Source organism: Falco naumanni, chromosome 6 (assembly GCF_017639655.2).
Source record: "Falco naumanni isolate bFalNau1 chromosome 6, bFalNau1.pat, whole genome shotgun sequence".
Taxonomy (NCBI): domain Eukaryota; kingdom Metazoa; phylum Chordata; class Aves; order Falconiformes; family Falconidae; genus Falco; species Falco naumanni.
This window is the reverse complement of record NC_054059.1, coordinates 38,771,383-38,797,997: the sequence shown is the minus strand read 5'-3', so window position 1 is coordinate 38,797,997 and position 26,615 is coordinate 38,771,383. Positions and strand designations below refer to the sequence as shown.

Sequence of the window (26,615 nt, the reverse complement as noted above, 5' to 3'; positions counted from 1 at the left end):
TCCTATTCAGAGTCTTATTTGACCCGTAGGAAATCAATACTGTCCAAGATTATTACATCCCATATCTGCAGGAGGAGCAGCAGTTGACAACCAATTAGTTTCAAGCAGATTAGAAAGTTTTAACATACTTCATTTCTGGGGCAGCTCCTCTGAGAAGGAAGACTGAAAAAAAAATAAAAAGCAACCATCAAGCCTGGAGAGAAGACAGTCTTCTTTCTTGAATGCCTATAGCATTTGATAAAGCAAAGTCCCAGTTCTGACTGAGTTATCAGATGAGCCTCTACTCACCCCATGTGTGATGATCTACACAAGAGAAACAGGGACATGCCATTAAATCTTGTCTGTGGAGTCTCTGCCCCTGGCCAAGTGGGCTCAAACTGCAGCCCTGTCAGAGAATACTGACGTGCGCTGAGGCTGTCAGCTCCCAGAGGCATAAGGCAGAGCAGAACCTTGCTTGTAATCATCTTTACCGCCTATATTTGAAGAATTATCTCATTGTCCCCTGGATGAAAGCACCTTCGCGAATGCAAGTTGTCATGCACAATACACATTCAAACTCCCTACACCACCAGGAGCTGGCAGGGATCTTTACCTGATCATGCCTGCTGAAACCCATCCGTCCTCTCTAAGTTTCCCAAAATATTCTTATGACTTGGATAATACTGAATGAAAATCCCTCTGATGATATACAAGTTATTGTACTCTTTATACATTTATACTCTTTTCTGACAAAAAGACATAAGAATTAAAGCTATGAAAAATGTCATCTACGTCAAGAGTTGAAGCACATAAAAAGGAAATTTTCTTAGCTCACTGTGTAAATTCAAATAGCAATATTCAAATAGCCTTGGAAGAATAAGACATAAGTTTTGTTCAACGATGTTTTCCTCAGAAATTTTCAAGTACTTGAATAACTAGTGTTCCATGAAATCATTAAAAAAAACCCCATGGCCACACAAGTCATTTACCAGGTTAACATTACAATAATCCATCCCCCTATTGAGTTTCCCCCTTATAAGTTTGCTGATGCTTTCAATAGATGCATGTTAATTATAAAGCACATGATATGCACAAGCTGTATGAAAAAAAAAAAAAGTATTGTTTTGTTTTACAGAAAATAAGGATTAGATTAAGGTTTGTGATGAAGGAAATCTGTAGCCAAAATGAAATTCCTCCGAAAGGTTATATATTTAAACAGAGGGAGGAAAGTCCTAGTTTAAGAAGCATAATAAAATGGATGTAGTATAACTGGAAAAAGAAGAGATGAAAATTCAAAAATGAAATGGTGGGGTCCTGAGAACCTGTTAATTGCATTAGATATGCTGCTGGTACCTCAAAAACATTGGTACATTACGCATTGTGATGGAAGCTTAAAAGACGCTTACCTTGTTTCAAGGAAATATAAAAAAAAGCAGAGCATCTATACAGTTCACTAACACACAGAGTTTAGGAAAATTATTCCAGAGATGCTCTTACAAAACTGAGACTTTCCAACTGGGGTGAATTTCCAAGGAGAAAAGAGGGGATATAAGCATAACTTGACTGTAGTTTTCTGTATTCTCCCTCATGAACTTTTACTTGTTGATGAATTAAAACCATAATTTAGTTCTGTCTATCACAAAAATAATTCTAGGACAACAGAATGGCAATGCTCATTTGCTATTTTAAAGTATTAAAATTGTGGAAAAAAAGTTCAGAAAAGGGTGGTGATGGTTAATAAGTCTACTACATTCTGAGCATCTGTGGTAATACTAGAAAGAGTTCAAATTAACCAATCCATCCATAAATGAATTAACAACATCTCAGTACTTGTCAGTAAAGAACATTTTCCACTCATCGGGGAAAAGCTGCTTCTCCTGGCAGTTGAACAGTTAAGTGAACTGATGCAGAATGTTCCAGAAGAATGAGGTAGAAAAGGATTTAATCATTATTATTTTGTCTCTTGATATATATTTGAAAGGTTTTGTTAGCAGAGAGCATTAGGCTCAAAGGTACAAGTAAAAGAGGAAATCACAGCAAAAGGAGTCTCTGTGTATAGGTGTTTGGTTCATTTAAAGTAAGTTTATGGATGCTTATTATCATGCATGCTTATTCCAGTAGCACAAATCTGAAAACCAAGAAATACTTACCTTTTTCCTAGAATCTCTCTACTTGAGATTTGAAGTTGGCACTTCAAATCCACTTTTTCTCTTCTCGGCTGAAATACCTGTTAGTCAAATATATTCCTTAGTGGTTACTCAGCACTCTGCTAGCACAAAACTTTTCAAGGGTATTTTTGCCTGCGGAAGATCATTTTTCAAAGTAACAAGAGCACCACTGCTTTATTTTAGGTGCATCCTAAGTAAGTAAGAACATAAAAGTGGAAGTCCCACTGCAGACTCTGCTGACAGAGATTGATAAACTCTTGGAAGAAAAGCATGAAAAACAAATGAGACATACAGACTGTCATCTCCTCACAGCAGTGCACCAGGCTCCAAAGCACTTGTTCCTTGCAAAGGAAGAGTATAGCAATTTCAGAAATAAGACCTTGCTCTGCAAACAAAGAAAACTAGAGTAAAAAAAGGGGAAAATCATGCAAAGCTCTTAGCTAGTACTCAGTCTTATAAAACCGGCAAGAGAAACAGTTCTGCTGAGACTTCTCTCACCACCTTTCAGGGCTTGGCTTTGCTGCGGGAAGTGAGATCAAGTCCATGAAGCTTGGAAACAGAATTAAGCAGCTTGTGAAACTCCACAAAATCCAACAACAGAAAGAAAGGGCATCTCAGGAGCAAACATCTACTTTTTTCTTTTTTTTTTTCATAAATAACATCTTTTCCACAAATGGATCTTATAGCATGCTTCAATCAAGTTTTATTCATTGTACATTATCTCTCTGATGGCCTAGATCCCCAGCTGCAATACATCAGCATCACCCTTTTGATTTATGCAAACTGAATATTGTACATATGTGAACATTTTCACTCCAGCTGCTGCATGGCCATTTCTGAAGTGGAAAATTGTAGAGTGTTCAGCCATCTCCTGGAACTACTCAGATCTGTAACTGAAAAAAAGTGTCATAACAAAATAAGTCCATAAAGAGAATTCAGGGAATAAACAAGTTGATCCACATCATTGTGTGCATGAACAATCTAGACATCAATCCACATGCTTGATTTTGCACAGTACAAATTAGCTGCTAAGGAAAGGAGACCAAGATGAAGTTATGAGGCGACAGTTCTGACCAGGTTAGCAAATGATGTGGAAAACAATCATCTTTGATTGCTAAGAAAGGCAAGGAACGCACTGATTACAAAATAACATTCATTCCCTAAGATTAGAAAACACCAGTTTATCTGCTCCCATCACTATGCCTGCAGTACCGTTTTATTTAAGAGCAGTAATGGGATTATGAAGCAAATCCTCCCATCATCCATGCTAATTCATATTGGTTTGGATCACCTAGCAATTTCCATGCACGCATACTATATTACATCAGAAGAAACTAAATTGTAATTTCTTCTCCAGCCGTATACAAAATATGTTTCAATTCAAAAGGGACACATATGCAGTTGAACAAGTGCCTGGTCCTGTGGACCACACTGAAACTACTGATGCTCTTTTTTATGCAGTTCAAGACAAATATCAAAGGGATATAAAGCCAAAAGAGCCACCACCGTAAAACTGTGAATATAGTTTCTTTTAAAGATTTAGCTGTAATAATCTACTATTGACAGTATCTGAGAAAGTGTCTAGAAATATTCATCAAGTAGGAGGACAAAGTCTTTTACAGCAGTATCTGACATTAAGCCCAAAACTAAGCTGTTAAATAGTACATCTACAAGACCATTTTTCATGGCCATCCTCTTAAACTAATATGAATTAGGCCTCCTTGCAATCATTTTATCTGCTATCTGTAACAGCTGATTAGATTCTTGGAAGTTTACTCAGCAAATATTTAATGTTATTGGTCATCATCAAATAGATCGAACAGATGAACCTTGCACATCAGGTCAGCAACATGCTTGGAAAGCTTACCATCAGCTCCGATCCTTAATACCTCAGACCCTTAACAACTTCTCCATACATCACAAGCCCGGGCTCAGGGAGTGATGGGAGCGTATTGCCAGCACTCTCAACCATACAACTGAGAGAAGCAAAGTATAGTAATGGAGAGGGGTGGAGGGTGCTAGTGTTCTAATAAATGAAATTAAGGGTGAAGCAGACCGTGGGAGAATCACAGAAGTTATTTAAGTGCATCAGAACTATTATTGCTGAGATTTATAACAAATATCTTTTGTAGGTAAGCCTCAATAAGAAACCAGAATAGGTGAGTTAGAGGTATGGGGAAGCGGGTGGAGAAGTAATCTTCGGAGCAGACTGAAAAGGCTGCAGTTATGTGTGTTTGGGGATATGTTCTGATCCTTTTATTTTACCAGCAGCTACTACTTAGAGCATGAATTTCTAAATTGATAGAAGTAGCTGGTCAGAGTTTTTCTGCTTCTGGGTCTCATATCGTGTAACATTACCTCTGCAGGCTCTCCTGTATTTTTCATACAGCACCGTGTTTGATCATTCAGTATTTAAAGTCCTCCACCCTGCCCCCCTATTTAAAATATTAACTGATCATGGGTAAAGTAGTAGGAATTTTTCCATTACAAACGCGAGATTTATTCATTTAATAAAACAAAGTAAGAAAACCTAAGCACTTTCCAGTGCCTCTCCCACATCATGCCACTTGCTTTTGATCTTTGTTTTCCTTCCGCAGATTGCCATACATCGATAGGTCCCCAAAAATGGCTTAGCTCAAGATGAGTCATGAAAATTGAGCCTTCTGGAACAAGAAAAATATATAGATCATCTCTGTTATAAATAAAAGAGAAGTTTTGAGAACAACAGACAGAAATAACTGATACACATGTAGATGCAAGCAGCACATGCATTCTTAGTTTTTGAAAGAAAACCAATACATACTCCAAAGTTCCTCTGCATTGACATTAAATCCTATCAGCCTGCAAAACTTGGTGTCTTGAGTCTAGCTTGGATCAAAACTGCTCTACGTGCTTCCACGTGCTGTGGAAAGCAACAGTGATCAGTTACTAGAAAGATGATCCTAAACCACTAGTTCCACGTAAAAATGCAAGAAAACTCTCAGACTGTCAGAAGTGTAAACTGTGCAATCATTTCTCCCCATACTACTGAGCTCCAGCACAACAAACAGCAAGGAACCAAAACAAAAGCCCCTTACTAGTGCTAAGAGAACTTGTAGCTGCTTCCCAGGCCAATACGGATGACTGCACACAGAAGGGGAAAACTGTGAACCAAGCAAGACTCACCAAGTTGATTTTACACTTTTGATAAGACTAAATATGCTAATATCTTGGGGTTTGGTTTTTTCCTTCTTCATTTGCATGTTTGACTTAAACTCTCTTGACAAGCCTAGAAAAGGCAGCGATTAATACCCATAGCCTTATCTAATAGATTAGTTGTTACCAGAAACAAAGTCCTTGAGTCAGATGATTTGGCAACCTATATGAGTAATCACAAATTTATTTACACACACAAGATCAGTGTTTTGGTTTGGTGGTTGTTTTTTTTTTTTTTAATTGCTCTTACTTTCTCAGTAAGACACCTCATTATAATTGCTATCATATTTAAATACCAATCCCTTCCAATTGAATAAAAAGTCTTTAATTATCTTTAAGTACAAGTTTTATTTTCATCCAGTATAATATATTAAAGCTCAATCAAGAGTCCAGAATGAGACCATGAGAACAACAGTGAAGTAAAAGAACCATCTAATAAAAAATTAAATAAAAAAAACTAGGCAAGATTTTCAGGAGTTCCCATTACCACTTGTGTCAGGGCTGTCATAAACAGTGCTGCGTCAATTTGCTTTAGTATTAGTGCTGGGGGTTTTCGCCCCTCCTAAAACCAGCTAAACCATTCATGCCTACTCTCACTGTTGATGAGGCAGGCAGGCAGGTAGATTTAATAGCGCACCATCTGTCTGTCTGAACTAGTTGTGGTGGTAATGCTGCTAAAGCACAGCATGAGCTATTTGCACAGACATCAGTGCAGCAAAGAGTAAATAAAAGCTTATGAAGCTAAACTGTAAACAAAGCTGATTTTCAATTAAATTGTATTCCTAATGAAGCGTGTGCTATTTCAACTGCAATGACACTTTCCCCGTATCTACAGCCTTCTTCATTTTCCAGTGTCACAGATTCAAGACTGCTTTGAAGTACACCTCCATCTTTTGAAAACAAAACTCACTTTTAAACCTGGAGACAGATCGGTGAAAGAAGAGTGATGTGCATGTAACAAGGAAGATCAACTTGTCTAGGCATAACCAAGACCCCTTTTAATTCCTTGCTCTAAGATGAGGGTTTGGATTTTTCAGCTTGTTTGTCTTGAGAAATACTTTTAAAGTGGCAGGGGTGGAAGAAGAAATAAATGAGAGGAAACCATGGTAAGTCAAATGGTCCTTCAAGTAGACAGAGCATTATTAATCTTCAGCAGTTTTTGTAAAGAACATTAAGCCTGAAGTAAACAGCCCCAGCACGTGACTCGTAAAGAGAGATGATGAACTTACAGATGTTAATTTGCTTTTTTCCAGCAAGTCAGGAGCTTTCCTGTTTTCAATGTCTCCATTCTTGACTAAACACAACCTAAATAAACCCGTATCTTTAGATTATTTGGAAAAACACATTTGTGCTCTTTGCACCATCCAATGTAAGCTTCTTGAGGAAATCTAAGGCAGAGAACAAGAAGGAAGAGGATAACAGGGGCACTTCTAAATGTGAAGACATTCATATTTTGGTCAGAGAAGAAAATGATGCTCAATGTGGTTTCTGAGAAGTGCCAAAGGGCTACAAGCAATGCTGCAAGGCTGAACATCATGCTTACGACTACACTCCACATACTGATTTTGGTGCCATCCCAAAGGATTATCCACAATCACACAGATTGGGGGGGACTAAAAGGAATTAACGGATTTTGTATGTTTTTGTACTCATCCCTCATTCAATTCAGTTAATGTGAAACGTTATCTGATTGCTGACCTCCAACTAACTGTCTACAGCTATGGGTCACTTTCAGTCTGCATTTTAGTTATTTGCAAAGGTATATAAACTTTAGGTGTTTTTCACTGGTAATAAAAATGTCTAAACCTGCTTTGTTTGGAGAGTCTTCTCAAACAGGCAGACTCAGTTGTCTTATCACACATTAAGTTACTGTAATACAGTTTACACAAAATAAACTTCAGGCCAAAATTATGTAGTATTCCAAATTACGCTAGCCCAAATCTAACAGCACTTTGAAGACTATAAAGTTCATCACAAGCACCTTTCCCACATCTATAGCATTACTTTATCTTGAGTTACAAGACAGGGTATCTTCCCCCCATCCCCCACCCCCCTTTCACAAGCCTTTCACTGACAACCTAAAAGGAAAATTAAAAAAAGTCACTCATCTGTAAATACTGTTTCTCAAATCGGCTTGTAGGATTCCAGACTAAACTTCTTAATTAAAAATGTGTGTATATAGATCCTTCTAGAGTGACGCAAGTTGGGAGGGCTTGTAAAGCAATAGTGAGCTAAAGCATCAACTTCCCTTCTTCTCTGTTTGCATCCTGCCTGGGCATCTCCCCCCAGAGAGGCAAGCTCATGGTCGGAAGGCTGCAGGAACAGCCGCCACCTGGGCCAGCTCCTCACAACAGCTTACAGATGCTCCCTCCTACCTTCCTTTTTCCTTTCCTCAAAACAGGCATCCATCTCCTCTTGAGTCACCCTGCTTTCTTTTTCCAGCTCAGTCCTCTGAAGACTGAGATCCCTCCTTTCCACCTTTTCCTCCTACTCCTGTATCTTTCTGACCAGAGACTTAGTGTGAGCCACCCGTGTCTCTGATGGCTCTTCTGCCTTCTTCTCACTGTCTTCTACCTCTCCTCTCTGATGGACTTTGATTTCTATAAATTCTAGCAGTTTCCATGAGAGGCACTGCTGCCCAGCAAGCCCAGTGGGGAGGTTCCCCCCTTCACCACCTTGGCAAACCTGCCAAGAGTCATTAGTCAGGTTGGAGACTGCCAGTTTGCTCAGCTGCATCTGGCCACAGTGCCCCACGCTGCCACGGAAACGATGGACAGAACCAGGACTCGGGCATATTTTATTCAGTAGGCTGCTGGCATTCTGCACCTTCTCTGCCCATGAGGCTGGTTGCTCATGCAGCCTCGTTGGCTTCTGGGCTGTCCAAGGGGAGCATCAATTATGCTCCTTCACCCTCCCTCCTAAAGACAGACACCAAACGGCAGAACAGCTTTCAATATTCACATATGCACACACAGAGCACACCAAGAAACTAGTTTGCTACTAGTAATGCTGAATGAGTGATCGGATCAAATGTTAATGGGTAAACAAGAGATTTCTCTTCCCCTAGCGTACCAGCTTCAGAGCCCACAACTGCACCCACCCTGATCCGAAGCAGAAAGCAGCATGCTGGAGTCTAACGGGAGGGAGAGCTGCTAAAATGCTCGTGACAGGTTGCTGCTGAGTCACACGAGAAGCTTGTGTGAAGTTTTCATCAGAGCCTGTGACTGTACATTGACTTTCTTCTTTTTTCCACGGTAGCTCTAAGTTGAGATTTGATTACCACACTGAATCTATGTTCTCCTGACAAAAGACGCTGACAGTGTAAAAATTAAATATTTACAACAGTTTTCCAAAAATAGCAACATTCAGCTTTGACACCTTCTGTCACTTTTTATTTCCCTGGTGTCTGATGGAAGTGCCTTACATTTCAGGATTGTGCCAAATTTTGATGAATGCTGGGAGGAAAAGCTTTAAGTTTTGAATACTGAGCATGAAATACGAGAATTCACCCTCCATTTCTTCCAACAAATTTGTGTGTATAGTGGAGTAAGGAGGAGGAAAATCCAGAAATGCTTTACTAATTTAACACTGTTTTTTGCTACAAAGTCCACCGATACAGGCTGACATTGCTTAATTCAGGAGCCAGCTCTGCAGGCAAGCTCTTCCCCAAAATAGTTTAAAGGAGAGGAAAAAAAGTGCTAAAAGAGTCTTACCCTTTTCCTTAACTTTCTCTTAAGTAACTGCATGGCCTTAATAGCATAGGTTTGTTACCCTTTCCTTAACCTCTGCCATCCTACATTGCCACCTTTCCCACTGCAACTTACCAAAAACGAAATTCAAAGCTTAGACACAGACACATGACAAACACCAGCTGCACCTGCTGTGCAGCCAAATAAAAGCCATTAGTAAATAGTTATTGTTGTCAAATTTAGCGCAACACATATATGAGGATCAAGACATACATCTGCCTTGGGTAACCAACTTTATCATCTGCAACAGTTGACTCTTTGGCCCCTCAGAAATGTTCCGCAACAGAAGCACATTGGCAGCAAGTAATCTGTTTAGCAGCGAGGGAAAATCATCGGTTCTGTTAGCCTGAACTTACTTAAGTGGGCAAACACAGCTGCACACCCATCTGTAGAAGCAGGGCTTCTCTTCAGATCAAGCCGGTTACTCTCTTGAATCTTTCTTTCTCACTACAGTCAGATAATATGGAGATTTTACCTGCAACTTTTAATGGGATAAGGTTATTTAAAACCCACTCCTTTTATGTAAAGTTAAATGTGATAAACCAGAAGGCCATTCAAGGTGAAAAGAGTTAAACCTGCACTCTATTCCAACATCAAACAGGAAGGCAAAGATCAAAACAAAGAAAACTTCTTCAGGTTTACCACAGTTTCTTCTGTAATTATTGGGTTTTTAAAAAAAAATAAAAATAAAAATCAACAGGTCTCTTACTGCCATCTTCAGCTATCCTTACAAAGGTTGTGTGTCATTCAGTGAGCAACGCAGACTATTATTACCCCAAAAGCTGCAATACTGAAGTGACAGCTTTTGTCCAAAACCGAAGCACTAGACAATTGTGAGACTTCCAGGGAAAATAAAGGAACTTCTAAAGTCTGGTGGGGGTTTTGTTGCTTGTGTTTGCTTTGGGGTTTTATCCCTCCCCTTCCTCTTTTTGCTTGGTTTTTTTTGTTGTTTGGTGGTTTGGGATTTTTTTAACAATGTTACTGCTGCTACATGTTTTCTTCCTCTATTGAGGGAAGATTGTTTTCACAACTAGATATTGTCGGCCACCTGCACTTGTTGCTAGTTCTCTCCCAAATAAATGAGAATGTTCACAGTTTCACCCTGTAAGGCAATTCAGACAAATCAATACTAGAGGTTCAATTCTCAGTGTACAGTTCTGCCTACTCAAAATATTGCTTATGAATGCGTACATACATAGGTGCACATAGCCATGGCAATCCACAGCTCGTCAAATTGATAGGCACTTCTACTTTTTTAATGCTTTCATAGATGCTTTCCATTTTTCCCTGCACAAGCTTGCACCTTCTATTGTCTTCTGTTAAACAAAACCAACTCCGATCCCCTGAAGCAGTGTCAAGAAAATATTTTTAGACATTTCTAGTCAGTTTTCCTTCTGATTACAGCAGTTGTTAGTCTTGCACTAAGATCACTGTCTCCCTCCAGACTCAGAAGTGGCACACAGCGGATGCCTTCCCGTGTTAACTGATTCTTCTTTGGGGAGGAGGCAACAAAACAAAAAGGGCTCCGGTGGCTGCAAGACCTCCTTGATTTTCAGAGCTGAACAATGCATTCTGTTAAAACCTCCAAAGATAATCCCGTTGAGATGAAATTTAAGTAAGCATTCATTTTCCTGTTTATTAAAAAGCTTAAGGAAAAGCTAGAGTATCTGCAGCAGTGGCCTTGGCCATTTCAGTCTATGTAAACGCACCTTTATCTTCCAGACTTGCAGGTTGCTTATATTGAGCAAGCAGCTGAGAAAGCTTGTGCTTTTATTATTATTATTTTTAACAGGGCTTTCCTTTATCCTTGAGGGAGGAGGAAAACAGTATAACTATCAAGGTGACAGACTAGGAAGAGGATAATAAAAGGGAATGAGATCCTATCGACATTCGGTCATGAAGAAACAGAATTATTTGCTTGCTGCATTATCCTTCCACAGATATACAGTATCAACACCTTGCAGATATTTCCAAGAGCTATACCAAACAAGTAAGCTCATACAAAAGCTTTATTTTGAAAATCTAGATTAATTTCTTATTTTGGTAACTTGAATGACTCACCACTATATTTAGATTGTTATAATGCAGAGAACATCCAACAATTTTAAACCAGTTTGGGATGAGAATAACTTCCATACAGAAGACTCTTTATATGTCTATCACTTGGCTTGTAGAGGCTCATTTAGAACATCAAGCAATGGATTGAGAAGAAAAGAAAAATGATCACTTAGAAAAGAAATATATATTAAGATGCCTGTAGGTATTTTATTATGGCAATTTTTCAGAAGTGAGAAGTATAGTGCAGCATAATGGGGAGGGGAATAAATAATCTAGCACAGGGAAAAAAGGCACCAAGGCAAGTCCAAATTCCAAAGAAAGAGATAAGTAAAAAGCCACAGTAAAGTCCATTCATTGTTCCTTTAACTGCAATACTCAGAAAAGTGCAGGGGCCAGGGGGAATCATATAATATAATTGCATGGCTCCTGCTACACTTTACTTCTCTGAAAGTAGAGCTGAGAAATACTTGAATCCTGAGAGCAAAGCAAGAAATTTCAGTATAAAATTGTATGATAAAAGAAGAGAAAGCTAGCCACAGTTCAAGATAAATACATTTTTTGGTAACATTTCCACATCCTATCAGATTGTAGTATTGTAATGTAGAAAAGCACTGGCACTCCATTTCAAGACTAATTTCCTTGTGAGGTGGCCGTTAAAGACATATTAATATTTGCTTTTCCCTCAACACTGCCTGCTTCCCTTTAAGTTTTAAAGATTGCATAAACATCTCTGATTTCAATACAATTAAAAAAAAAAAAAAAAAAAAAAAAAAAGAGACACACTTATAACCTTCTGTCCCCTAATCCTAGTGTGTATCCCAGCTCACCCACTTTTTGGAGATCTTGTTGAACATGACATGTCCCTGTTAATACCTGCTGGACTCAATATGGCAAGCAAAAAATTACAGCTGAACGTGCAGAAATATGTATGGAATATATCTCCTGCACAGACACCTGATACCCAGATTCAAGGGGATGCAACTACAGAACTGGAAGATCACACTAATTAAAATGAAAAGGCAAAGACAGAGAGAGATCACAGTGGCAAAAGGGGGAGAAAAATTAACTTGGCCTGAACAACATTTGGAATGCTGGAGTAGTTACTAACAGGAAGGATGGCTTGTGCCTGCAGCAGACTGTGCACAGCATGTGTGCTGCACCATTAGCTACAGTGCTGAATCCTGCATACAGATAAAACAAATGGGAAATCACTCAAAAACAAGGCAAACAATGCAGGGATGGTGCTGGCAAACAGGAGACAACTTGAGCATTTAGCAGAGAAAGAGGTTAAAGTCATTTAGGTGATGAAAAAGGAGTCTTGTTTTTCAAAACGGCACCTTTTGAATGCAGTGCAAGGAGAAGGTGCAATAAACTTGACAGAAAAGTCTCCGTGCTCAACCACTAGTTTTTCTTTAAGGTGAAACACATGAAAATACTCAGTTTGAAATGTCTTAGATTCAGCAGGGGAGTGAAGTTTCTCCTTAAAGAGAAGCTTGAAGAAACTATTTTTTCCAAAATAGTCTACATCTCAAGACAAGCACAAATGTAGGTAAGGAGTCGAGTTCCACCTGAACTCGTAGAAAGGCTTTAATACTGAGTGATTGCAAGAAAAAGTTGTTTGGACTTTGACAAAAACATTTTGCCAAAACAGTAATGCTACAACATCCATGTTCACTGCATACAAAAGAGTAGCTATTCAGCAACACATAGAAAGACTGAACCTTACAACATTCAGAGAACCTGACTTTGAATGCAGTTTGGAAAATGCTGCTTACATCACATTCCCAAATCTCACCTAGGGAAGAGACATGAAAAAAATAAGCAGGGAATTGAGAAGGGGAAAACTTTAAAACAACAAGAACTATTCTTTCACAGTTTTGCCCATAAGTCATTTCAGAAAAATAAAACTACCACAAGCTACAATTTAGGGATGTTGTGGCCCAGGATGCAGAAACGTTCAACCAAAATAACAAAACAGAGCTAGCAACAGCATCCAAATATTCTGTCTTGCAGCCCACTGTCCTAATTCCTTGCATTTCATTTGGGTTTCCACAAGCCCTATAAAAAAATAAGTGAACTTAACATTGCTTTACTGCAAGACCAGCAATTACTCCACTGTTTGTACATCTCAAAGTTTCTGGGTAAGCACAAAGGCATCAATGGTATTTAAGGATCTGAGCCTTCAGGCATGTTGCCAACTACTGAGTAGACACAGTTACTATCAAAAACTTCAAAAGTAGTTACCCTGGACTTGCAACTTGGTGGAAGTAGCCATCTTACTGCACCAGTTACAGATAGTTCTCAAATGGTATTGCATGTGTTAGATACAAATTAACCTGCAAGGTTTATTTTTGAATTTCTACATGTCCACATTCTTACCCGGCAAACTATTTAGCTTACATCTAGTAACATATATACTTACATTTTAAGTGCAGATGTGCAAGATTACTATGTTTAAACACCTAGCAGCAGTTGAAGTTCTTGCTTCCCCAGTCTGCCCCAGTTTATTCAACAAGTCCTGCAAATACCAGTATAGATTTACAGTACAAATTTGGGTTCATTTCTGATGGATGTACAGAACTAGGTGTAACCAAAGAGATAGCTGAAGAAATACATGAACAGTAAGAATAGGAAGGAAGAAGTTGAAGCCCCTGCAAGAATAGGTCTGTGGCCTATACTGTCCATTGGGTGCAGCGTTAGGAGGCTAAAGCATTGAAATGCTCACCTATGTTGTATCAAGTACCATCAAATTAATGAAGGACTTCCCAGCATCCCAGTACATGGCACAGGAAAGAATCTGGGCCACTAACAAGATGGGTGTTGCAGCTCTGAAGCTTTTACATTATAGAACTCATCATACAACCACCATTGAATTAGAATAGAGACTGTGATCCTAAAGTTAAAAAAAAAAAAAAAACCAACCAAAAACAACAGAACAACAAAGAAAGAAAACTAGAGAGGAGGCAGCACAAGTAAAAGGGCTCAAAGGCAATTGAGAATGTTTTATTTTGTCCTGGCATTAATAAACCTCTAAGGCTATTGTCAGGCGAATCCATGATTCACTGAACTATGCTATTAGCAGTTTATTGCATTCTAAAATTGAAGATCTTTTTCTAAAGCAGATCAAGATAAAGATAAATCAAGTATAACAGACTGAAGCTTTGAAAGAAATACGCCAGAAAGTCAGCTAGGAAATGGAACAGCAAAAAACTGTCTGTGTGTGCCGGGGGGGGGGGTGGGTGGGGGAGGCGGCGGGGGGCAGGAGCCATATTTCTAACTGCTATTCAAGATACCTGTGAAGAAAATGGTAGTGCTGGAACGAAATCAACTTGCTCACGCGAGATACTCACAAATTGTTTCTGAAGCTGGTAACTCATTCTCCCGTCTAAAATACATCATGAGCTTTGTAGTTCAACAAAGGATAAATAATCTGAATGACTACAGGGCACAAAGCACTTACAACTACATTCTCTGACAGACAGGTCTCCATGCAGGGAAAAGTACCTGATGGGAACCACTGAACATCAAGACATTTGGGAGAAAGCTCTGATTTCCAGGGCAAGAAGATGATATTTATCATTACAAGGCCTTGTTAAAACAAAGGACCTAGGATACTACCTGTGCAGAAAGTATGAATTGACTAAAGCCAACACAGAGTGCTGCCAGACCTCATGGAGAAATATGCACTCCTCTGAATGCATGAGCAAAACTAGGCAAAAAAACTGCGTCAAGAAAAATCACTCGGTGGATCAGAAAGCAAAAACCCTAAAAAACCCATCATCATCTTTGAACCAAAAGTCTATATTTCCTTAAAAATTACAGCTTTAGAGCATAAATAATATATTTCAAGCATCTTTCACATAAACATCACTTTCTGCCTCACACTCCTCTGCCAGGGCTACATATTTCTAACAATGACTTTTCTACTAAGAGTTTCCAACCTGTAATACATTTTGGGTTTTTTTAAGAGGCAATACAAATGTAGTACATACATGAAGCTCGGATAACAGGCTACAGGAAAAAAAAAAAAAGTGCAGGGTAAGTGGGAGGAATGTGGATCAATTCTTTCACACCAGCTTTGTCCCCACGAAGGCTGCTGAGCTAACAACTCTGCAGACAGACTCCACTCCCGTGTCACATTTCTGTGGCCCCACAGAACATGGGGATGACTCCAATCTGACTCAGTTCCCTGCATACCAAGACTGAGCACTTCCTCATACACAGTTCTGCTCCTTCACCATGCTCCTTTCAACTGTCTCCTCATCACGAGTCCCCACTAGCTCTCGGTGAAGTGTTAGGGGAGTGAACAGCGTGGGACTGGCTCAAAGGGAGAATTAAGGGGTATATCAAAACCTAGGGCAGGAACAGCCAAGCTGCAGGAACAGCAATCCTTAACAGTACGTGAACTGCCGTTACCTCTGGCCTTTGTATCTGTGGGAGCTAGAGCCCTTTATGCTGTAGGGCTATTCTAAAAGTGCTATAGCAGGTGCAGAATTAGGTACAATGCACTGCAGACTAAAAGACATCAGCCATGCTGAATTCTGTGCAGCGTCCTCTGCAACAAATCCAGTCTCCAGCATTATCTACCACATCAGCTAGAGTAGCGTGCAAAAGCTGCAATAAGTTGACCTGAAGATCACCACTGTTAAGGGTCATTAATAGAAACAAAACAAAACCAAAACAAGCCTTTCTTAACAGAAAGCCACATATACTCTCACAGGAAGAAAAAAAATGAACTACAGAGAAGTACAGAGAAAGTAGTCTTGATCTGAAAGCAGTGTCAGCTGTTTTCCAGAGATACATCTAGCAACTACAGTATAGTTACACTTGATCAGTGTGCTGTCTCACAGGCACTAAGAATTCATATTTTCCCACTGTTTCAACATACCAAAACTGAGTGAACTAGGGAGTTTACCCCAGTTCTTTTTAAACCAGTTATTTTATTTAATTTAAACCAGTTCTTATCCAATAGTTTCCTGAGCCCTATACTTTCATCCCATATCACACACAGACATTTGGAAGATCCTTTCAGAAGACAATCACACACCCACCACACACTTGGGGATAATTCCCTCCAGCTGTGTAGCTGAGCAGACAGGGCACATTAGCCCTTTTCAGACCACTAATTCATCAGCTCCCACAAGTTTCTCTTTTTTTGAGATTCAAAGCATATTCATAGTAGCAAGCCTCAAACAGCATCGATTTTGCTTTAAAAACCAAATACACATCCGTCTTCCTGCACCTTTGCCAGTAAAAGTTAATTCGTGGGTGCCCTTGGAGGCACACAGCAGGCAGCAGAGTACGGCCAGGAGTCAGCTGCTCAGGGAGCTCCTTTCCAAAACTCAGAAGAGATTTGTTATTTAAAGGGTTTACAACACTAGCATTTGCCCCAACACAGACTCCAGGGACATATTTGAGGCCTCAAGGTATTTCCCCAAATGCCAGTGGCAAGATCCTTGTGAACAGAGCAACCACTTGCTTCCAGCCAAAAGAAAAAAAGGTATTTTGGGTGAGGACATTTATGAACTAACAGTGGATTAGTCATACCATCTCTCTGAGAGACACTGCACAATGTCAAGCAATGTGTTAATAAAGGAGAGAAACACGTTGGAGAAGAGAAGGGGGAGAGAAAGCTATGATATACCGTACCTCTCCCCCTGAACTTCAATTTTGGTTTGACTGCACATTTCAAGAAATCACTGTGCAGTACAAAGAACTCTCCAGTACTAGAAAGCTTCATATAAGAGTGAAGCCTTGCGTTTTCCACACACAGCACCAGGCCCTCAGGCAGTAGTTGTTATAGCAACTAGTCTTGAAGATCTCACTACTGTCCTGCACTCCAGGGGAGATGTCACCCCTGCACAAGAAGGATTTAGGGAGAACATTTCATGTTCTTCTAGCACACACCTACATAAGACAAAGCTTAGTGTGTGACGCACACAGTTCTTTTCTGTTGATTTCCTTTTATTTAATCTTACAATGGTGTTTCAGGTAGTCTCTTAACCTATCAGTTCTTTAAACTAGATAACAAATTACAAGATATACTTACTAGACATACAAAGTTAGCAACAGCAAGAAAATTCACATTGATTTTACAAAGGTTAGAATGAAAATCCCCATTCCTTTCTTCAACCCTTGTCAGTGCTTCTTCCCATCTTGAAGCCCCAGGCAGCGTTCCTCAGTTAGACCCTATTCCACAGCCTTCCCAGCCCTACTGAAGAGCCTGCTGGTGACACACTGTAGACATGTAAACTTCAGAACAGTTCAAGCAGTCCTTCACCCTCAGCCAGGGAGGCAAAAGCACCGTCCACTGAGAGCACACTCACACCTCCACGCAGAAGGTGTCACTCTCCCCAGTGGTCCTCGGCAGCTGATGGTGGGTCACGGCCAAGGGACTGTCTTGTGGAGCCAGGCGAGGCAGGTGGCGGGCCAGCAGCACAGCCTGAGCCGTGCTGCAAAGAACATGGAGAGGCTGCAGCAGGCTGAAGGCAGAGATCTGGTAGCAGTTACAGTCCCCCAGGGTGTTTACTTGGCCAAAACAATACAATTTTTCTTGAAATGCTACCAAGGTCTGCATCACACTTGATCGACAGTTTATTGAAGCATTAAGACAGTGTTAGGCTCCACATAAGCAATTTTGTAGGAGGGCAACAAATATGTGTAGGAGGTAGGAATTTGCTGTCTCTTCCACAGGTCCTCCAGCATCACTGTCAGATTTTTCATTTGTAGGTTTTGTTTCTTTTTTTAATTAATTTTTGTTTTGGAGTTTTTTTGTTGTCAATTGTTTTAATTGTTTCTCTGTTGTTTTTGGGTTTTTTGGTAAACAGGGGGAAGGAAGCCTGCCAGTAAACTGGCAGTAAAGAGCCATGGATCCGGCTCATCCAGCATTTGAGGCTCAGGAAAACACAACTGCTACTTCACTTCCTTAATTCATATCAGGGATTCAGGGAGTTTTCGCATAAAATATAAGTCTGTTGCACATAACTACTGCTGTTCTATCCAAACCTCTCATTAGGGGCATCACGACAGTTGAAAAGTAACCCATTTTTCCAACGCTTCAAATATAGCAATAAAAAGTTTCTTGTCCATACACATCCCTGGTGTTTCTAGACCTTGAAATGTTTGCCATATCACCCGTAGCAAATGACATGCCAACACAACTCCACCCAGGCTGCACTGAGGCACATTCACCACATACAACAAATTCTCAGATTGGGTTTAATCTTCGTTTGCATCAGACCTGTAATCCAGTTACACAACCCTTGGATAGCCATAGCTGTCTACTAGCATAGTAGAGGTCTGCATAAGTAGACACTTTCAAGTTGTGCTCGCAGAACTGGGCATGGCATTGCTCAAGACACAGGTTTGGGCTGCGTGTGCACGTGTGTGTGTGAAGACCATCTCCCAACAGCTGAATTGTGTTCTCCCTCAGTATTGTGCCTCCCATGCCACCTCCACGAGCACCACCTCTTGTTGAATTTGCTGACACATCCCCATCACAGAACTATGCTTCAATTGCTCCTGTTTCTGCCAAATCAAGTCTATTTAGACTGAAGTATTCCATGCCAGAAGACTGCCTCGGGCTCAATTCTTTTGCAAACTTTCAAGCTTGACTGGTTCAGCTATTTCTGAGAATAAGGTGAGAAGAAAAATATGTATGTTGCTTAGCTCAGAAACAAATCCTTCCCCCACTTCCCTCAAATGCAACACTGTTTTGCAATCCAGTTACCAATACAGAGGGCAGAAAATACATACCAGTCTTCTTGCATGGGGAAAGAACAGAATATAATCCTTTAAGTGTAAAGATTAGCTCCCAGTGTAATTTTGAAAGTAATCAAGCAATTTAAGTTTAAGAGTGGTTTATATTCAAACTTTTTACTCCTTTTTATACAGGGAATAAAACTTTTTGGTTGCAACATGCAAAAGCTGTATAGTGTTTTATACATGAAAGGCCAGTTAGCTGTGTATATTATATGTGTTGTAAGATACAACTATAGCCATTATTAAACTCAGAATTTTATTGCTGGCCTTTTAAAAGCCTTGGCCTTGACCTGAAGGGAAGCTCCCTCTTTTTTTTGTGAGCAGTCCACTTCATTCCATGTTGATATGTTACCAAGAAGTGAACACAGTGCTTCAGCTACAGGAAACACATCTGCAAAAGCATGTGAGACTTGCATGCTTTAGAAAGCTTCCCCTGCAATTTTTCAAAACAGGCTACCAACAAAACACACAGCTACCACTCACTGCAGTAACAAGATGGGAGTGAAAAGCTCAAAGAGCCCTAATTCCTGCCACCATCATGCAGGCAGGTCCAAGATTTTGCCTTCTGAACCTTCAGTAGGTAAGCCTTTTCAAATGACCAAGGATGACAGGCCTAGACTGCTCCTGCCTGCAACTTTTCCTTTTAAGTCCAGCCAGAAATAACATCCAGTTGTTTCCTCTTTCATCCCCTCAGAAAACTGCTGCTTCAGGAGTTACTTTGACAGTGGTTTCTCTGTGTGCTATCACTCGCTCAAAGAGGCATGCCTGGCCATCACCTGGTCTAGACTTCAGGGGTCTAAATTATTAGAATTAATTACATTCTTTCTAGAGTACAATTTTCAGCAAGGTTCCTTGCAAAGACATCCACAGACTTGCAGTTAACACCACATCTTCAAAAGATTACAGTTATTTTTTAACACCAGTTTACAGCTGGAAGACAATACAGCATTGGGGTCAACTCTAGGCACAAGCAAAGCAGGTGCTCACCTGGGGAACAGGCTGATGTATGCGGCAAGTCCTCCCCCTGCCCAATCCCACCTACACCACAGCCCCAGAGAGGCAGGGGGATGTTGTTGCAAAATGCAGGGTAGAGGTGGCAGGGCAGCAGCTGGCCCCACGCCATGCACAAGCAACAGAGCCCTCTCCAGCCGGCCCCATCCCGCCCCATCCCTCCAGTAGCTGCAGCAGTCACACAAGGCTGGCTTTCCAGAGCTCTGCCCCTGACCTGGTGTCCCAGCTCCAACCTGTTCTCCTCCCCTTGCCACACAGGGAAGATGCCTGGCTTGACTAGCCCCAGGTCTTCATACTTAGAGTCTCCTGTCACCCTCATACCCTGCCAGCAGCTTTGCTGGTCCCAGACCACAGCAGCTCTGGGCAGCTTAGCAGTCTGAGGCAGCGCAGGGGGACAATAAATGGAAAGACTCCTTTTCTGCACCTGGCTTCAACAGCATCCCTACAACTGCCAAGCTGAAGTAATTTTGCTTTCCTCTTAGTCTTCTACAATAGGAAAATGAAGATTCATTAGCATTTACTTATGAGACAAAGCAGTATCAGCGGTCACGATGGGCCAGCATCACCCACAAAATCAGAGCCCTCATGAGCCAAACTCCTCAGTCTTTACAGACTGAGCCAGGGAAGCTGGCTCCAGCTGACAGCTGAGCCAACCTGTACCTTCTCTGAACTAGATACAGAAAAAAAACCTCCATATATATGCACACACACACACCATTAGTGGGTTATTTAGAAAACAGCACACAAGAAAACCCCCACATACTCATTCAAAGCAGGTCCACAAATTAATTCTCATTCCTTCTGCACTCTCCAATATATTTGGAGAGGACTATCCCTGTCTTTTTCTAACAATATCCCAGTCGTGACAGAAGTAGACTGTTTGTCAGATCAGGTGTGTTTCAGTATCTTAACACACAGGCCCACTGCAACAGTCGCGTGGTAAAACAGAAGTCAGTTAAACACTGCTAGAGTTCCCCATGCTCCCGAGGGCTGACCCTGTACTCACCAACATCATCACCAAGGACAGGAACTGTGACAGTGAATATCACAGGAGGTATGTGCACATTGGAGGAGAGGACTTGAAAACCCTTCCATTCAAAAGGGTTCCACCCCAAGTGGAGAGGCAGCATCAAGATATGGCAGCCCCTTAACTCAACAAGCTGCCTAGGTCCCTCAGAAGACAACAGACTACACGCATGCATAGGACAAAGAAAGCTACTCTTATAGACATGTGTATAAAATATTGCTTTATATAAAACATGAAAACACACCAGAAACATTAAGAAGATCACAAAATACCTGGCCCATATGTATGACTCACGTATGTGTGAATGTACAGGAAGACATCTAAGAGGTCTGCACTGTCAGACTCCTTTGATGCTATGTATCTTTTCATTCTGCTCTCCTTTGTAACCTTTGACTCACTCACATTCCTGAAGGACAGAAACATCTACTGGTGGCAATGAGAAAAAGGCAGAGACATTTATCACAAGCTATAACAGAGCAATATTCTGCCAATACTACAGTTGTTACCAAATCATTTTTCACAACACTGAAGAAAATTAAAAATCCTTCCTTTTAGTGCTACCAAGAATATACACATTTCAAGAAATCATACAATCAGCATTTACAGCACCAGATCCCTATAAAACAGCGTATTGGCTGAAGCCTTAATTTGTTTTGCTTAACTACTTTTCTCCTATCAGCAGAAATTACATCTTGTTCTTAAACAGTGAAACTCTAAGTTAATCATTTTTAATAAAAACCTATTTTCCTCTGCCAGAATGCCATTCAAAATGTTTTTTAATTAGGTTTTTTTTCCTGCTGACTCAGTTACTAAATTATAGTTTACTACAAGCAGGAATTTTCATATCCATTCCTTAAACAGCTTCCAACACTAAATTTTCTATGCATATTGATTTTGTAAAGCATCCTACTTCAATGTTATTGCACTGTAGGAGGAAACCTCTCTCTGCCTTTGCATGATTGTTTCAGACAAAGCTTTCAGAAGAAATCCGGCTGCACAGATAAATTTACATGAAAGGACACTAGCACATGTTAAGCAACTGTCCTTTCTTTCAAAGTTCAGTAGTCCACAAGATTGTTAAATGTACTGTTACCAACTAATTTTTGCTGGTCCTGAAATAAAGTTCTTTTAGGAACTTCTTGTCTAAGAGCTGCTGGTGCCTACACAAATAGCAAGCTGCGTTAACATCTGATAAGATGTTCAACTGCTGCTTCAGTACATAATATTGAAGAGTAAGCTCTGAAGATGTTCACTGCAATAATCAAGTTCAATGTAGTTCTTCAGCAGATACTTTTTCCCAGAAAATACAGGACCATCCCCAAGTCTGATATACTTACTTTTTTAAGGGACTTCTCGATTTGGGGCATTCTTTCATATGCAAAGTTACAAGCATGTTCTTTTAGTGACTTAATTGCACCAACATTTGAACAACATTTGGGTAGGCTAGCCATCAAGTAGACAATTATAAAGTTATATTCACAAAAGAAAGGTGGGAGCTATGGGTCCTTTTCAAAACTTGCTTCAAAAAGCTATGGCTGTGACAGTGGCCATGTAAGTAAAGGAAGAAATTATTAGATTAATTCCATATCTGACTATTACAGCAAAGTAACCCAGAAAATATCCATTAATTCTTCCCAACCACCACTCAAAGACATTCACCCAATTCATCTTCCAATTACTGGAGATTACATTTTTCTTTTTTAACCACAACACTGCCTGCTCGCATGCAACAGCCATTAAGAAGGAAGGGAAAAACATTTGCAGCACTAACTGGTATAATCAGTGAATCTGGGATCACATAGGCTACCGTAACTTAAAGCACAAGGCCAGCCTGAGTGAAGTTTCCCTCCTAATACATTCATGCACTCACTTGAGTCCAAGGTGTGCACACGTAGCAGAGGGCAGGATCTAGCCACTTGTGTGGTGCCTGCCCTTCCCGGCATTTAGAAAAAGGCCTCTAGAAAGGGAACTAGCATATAACTCTTAGAAGGACTACAGATGTTTTTACCAGTTTGTTTCACACATTACCACAAATAAAAGCATAGTTTGCTGAAAATACTCCTCCACCTCCAGAGAAATAACATGAACTGTCAACACAGGCAAATACACAATCCCATTTGATATCTCTGTTGCGTGGCACCACACAGACACCTCTTTTTGAGACAGCAAGTTGCTATGGGACTCAAGACTATGAATGACCTACTGCTATTTGCATGCTAAATTATGCTCACCACCTTCTTGGTTGCAGCCACCTTCGCTTCGTCACTTCAAACCAGTAGCTTAAATACATTTTCAGCAATTACATTAAAACCAAATCTAGCACAATTCATCTTCTCTCGCACTTTAACCCACATTAATCAATTGGGTGCTTTCAGTCCTATATGCAAGAGTATAACAGAAAATCCACAGTTGTTATTATATCCCAGTGGAAATCAGATATTGCAGACAGTAGGGAGTATATACTTTAGCAAAAGGGGAAAATTATTTTCGGTCAACATAAGAAACCCCAAAAGGGCAGTTCAACAGCATAAGTATGTCAACATTTAAATGCTGGAAACTTACTCCAGAGTAAGAGGTACAACCAACCATCTGCATCTGTGAAGGTGCCAAAAATTAGGGAACTGTGTGCCATATTCTAACTTGCACTGAAACACAAGTGTCTTCTCTTGCACCCCTTTAAAATTGTTTTAGTAAGAATACAACCAAGTCAAATATTTTATTTTGAGGCAGCATATTACAGATATCAGTATGAAATCCCATACATGCAAAGTTATACTGCATTGTGAAAATGTGAAACTCCAACTGACAACTGAGAGCACCCTGCACTAGAATTGAGATGCTCTCCAGAATAAACAGATTGTGCTTCTGATCAACCACTAATAAACTGTGTGTATGAGTAGCCAAGATGAGAAAGAGGGGGAGGGGGAAAAAGCATATATATTTTCATAACCTAGGGGATAAATGTTTATATGTTGCCAAAACAGCATTCATAGATAATGCAGACAAAGGATGCTATTTCAGATAGCTAATTACCACAGCTCTCAATGTCTAGCTAGGTATAGTTCTTGACAGAAAAATATGATCTAGGGGCAGTTTTAAACTAAAAACCTGTGTTTGAAACTACTTGTTCTAACTGAAAATATCTGTTTGCTATTAGAGGTTACTGTATCTCTGAGTTACAAGGGTGTATTTGAAAACAGACTACAAATATACAGCCTACATGTAAATATACGCACATCATTTTTGAATATCAACTCCTTTTTTAAATGAGCACCAGTCAAGGAACAGCATTCTTTCTCATACTGCAAAAAACTTAGAAAGCACTAAAATTGCCTGACAGATTCAGAGTCAAGGAGCAAGGTTAAGAGGCAGAATAACACAACAGAGTGACAGAACCTGTAAACTGCAGCTGTAATCAAACTAACCCATGTAGCATGCTGCTGTAGTATGGTTTGGATGGTTTTCATCATGTCCCAAACCACAAGCCAAGGATAACATTACATCAGGAGAACAGTTTGAGGCATCTCTGTGCAAAGAAATCACAAGGCTGACTGCACAAAAACAATGCAATTGTCAAACTTTGTCATCAACCTAATTAAAGCAAGCAAAGCAGCAAACGAAAAAAAAAAAGGCATTTTACCTTTTTAAGGAAAAATTTCTGTAATTTCTTGTGAGGCAGCTTTATCATCTTTTTCTCAGCATTCAGGATATGGGTCAGACGCTGCAAGTACTTGAGCCATTCTGCAGGGGTTTGACACCTTTCGTCTTCTCTATTAACTCGCTGCAGCCAGCTTAGCTCAATGCGTCACCAGACGCCAGCCCAGCCCAGCAACAGATTAAAAGGCAAGAGCTAGGCTGGATCTCATCTTTGAGTCAAACAAGGAAGCTATCTATATACAGACACTCCAGCTCCAGCCAAAGCTTATAGCCGTGTTGTCAGCATGAAGAAGAGGAGAACAAGTATGAGGTCTGCATCTCTCCCTAGAAAACCTGCAAAGTTAAAAAAGGTGCTTATCCAGAAGCAAGAATTTACAGGAGAATGGAAGACATACCAAGGTGCTCAGTATCTTGCTGATCCTTTCAAACCCTGTGCTACAGAAGAGACTCATTCAACATTCAGGACTCTGAAACCTGCCCGGCATTGCCTGCTGAGCGCTGTTTGCCACCCTGCACCTGTTAATTGTGCACATTGTATGTGACTCAGCCACGCACAGGAAACAGCTTGTCATTTATGTTTTCTTTAAATCACTTGGAGACTTACTTCCATTGAATGTTTTTTAGAAAGATCTCTATGAAGAAAGAGATTACACACAAAGATGCTATATACAGATACACATAGAGGTATTTATAGAGCATACCAATGCTGAGTTTGATTCAATGCCATAGGAACCAGAGATCACGGGCATCGCTGCCTTCCCTTTGGGAATTTGCAAGCAAAGTCCAGCTCCAGGTTTGGAAGGACAAAGGCTCAGCAGCACACCAGTGATGCTGCACCTCCTGGGCCTGGTGTCCTAAGCCAGCAAGGTGCTGTAGGACAACCTGTTCTGAAACACAGTGTGTTCTCCCACTTATGCCAAAGGGATAATCCCTGTGTTTAAGAATGGAACACATACTGAAGCAGCTAGTTTAATCAGTTTAAAAATCACTTCATCAAACTACCTCCCTGACCAGTACTGTAGCACTTGAAGAACCAGCAGGTGTGAGGATACACAGAAATGTATTATGAGGGGAGTGTCTTCAAAACAGTGTCAGTCACTCCCAAATCTCCACCTCTTGTTTTTATACTAGAAATATCGTTTCACACAAGCTGCAGCTGAAAAATCCCACACTCTCAAATCTGTAATAGTCCTTCTCCACCTTTTCTGCCATATGCATCATCCCCTCACTGTAAAGATCCATGTTTGTTCCTCTGCCCTCTTGCTGCTTAATTCTTCAGACACAAGTACCACACTCTTAAGTGTCACTGCAAAGTTCCACTCCTATAGACACACACATACTCAACCTCCAGCAAGTAGCAAGGTCTAGGGCAAACGAAGGAAACCAGAAGTTTGAAGTTAAGTACACACTTCGCTGCAGAGGTTGTATTTAAGGATGGGCCAAACATGACAGGCAAACCACAGCTGCAGCAAAATGCAGAACCAAACTCTGAGAACAGATGCCACTACACACCAATGGGAAACTCTATTCCTATCAAAAAGGCACATTGACGATGCCACAGAACTGAAGTGCAAGCTGTGTCAAAGCACAAAAAAAAAAAAAAAAAATAGAGAGACCTAGGACAGCCACTGAAATAAACCAACAGCTGAAGGTAAGCGGTAGACCTGGTGAAAGTATTCAGACAATATTCTGGCCATCAGATGTTCACCCTAATGGTGAAGAATTGCATTGCCATTTCAAGAAATGGTTCCAAAACTGGCAAATGGGGAACTCAAGTACTGAGACAGGCTATTTCTTTGGGGAGTTATACACTTGAGGCCTTTGGGCGTAATTTTGATAAAAGACAAGAAAGAACACTTCTTATAAAAGTCTCATCATGTACCACGTAAGGTGGAGAAGAATCCAAACTACTTGTAAAAATAGGATGGTGAAGACACCATAAAAGCCACCTGCACAAATGCAGCAGGAATATAAATTGCAACCCTACCGTCCTTCTCAATAGTTTCTGCT

The 26,615-nt window shown here is 40.4% G+C and overlaps 1 protein-coding gene across 1 annotated transcript in view; it reads right to left on the bottom strand.

The window, feature by feature from the left end:
- The window catches only part of RPS6KA2 (ribosomal protein S6 kinase A2), a 279,807-nt gene extending 255,083 nt beyond the window's left edge, over positions 1-24,724 (bottom strand). Inside the window, exon 1 of the mRNA XM_040598483.1 lies at positions 24,589-24,724. Coding sequence (XP_040454417.1) covers positions 24,589-24,636 — 48 coding nt within the window. The 5' untranslated portion in view covers positions 24,637-24,724. The remainder of the gene's footprint in view (positions 1-24,588) is intronic.
- Positions 24,725-26,615: the final 1,891 nt, after the last annotated feature.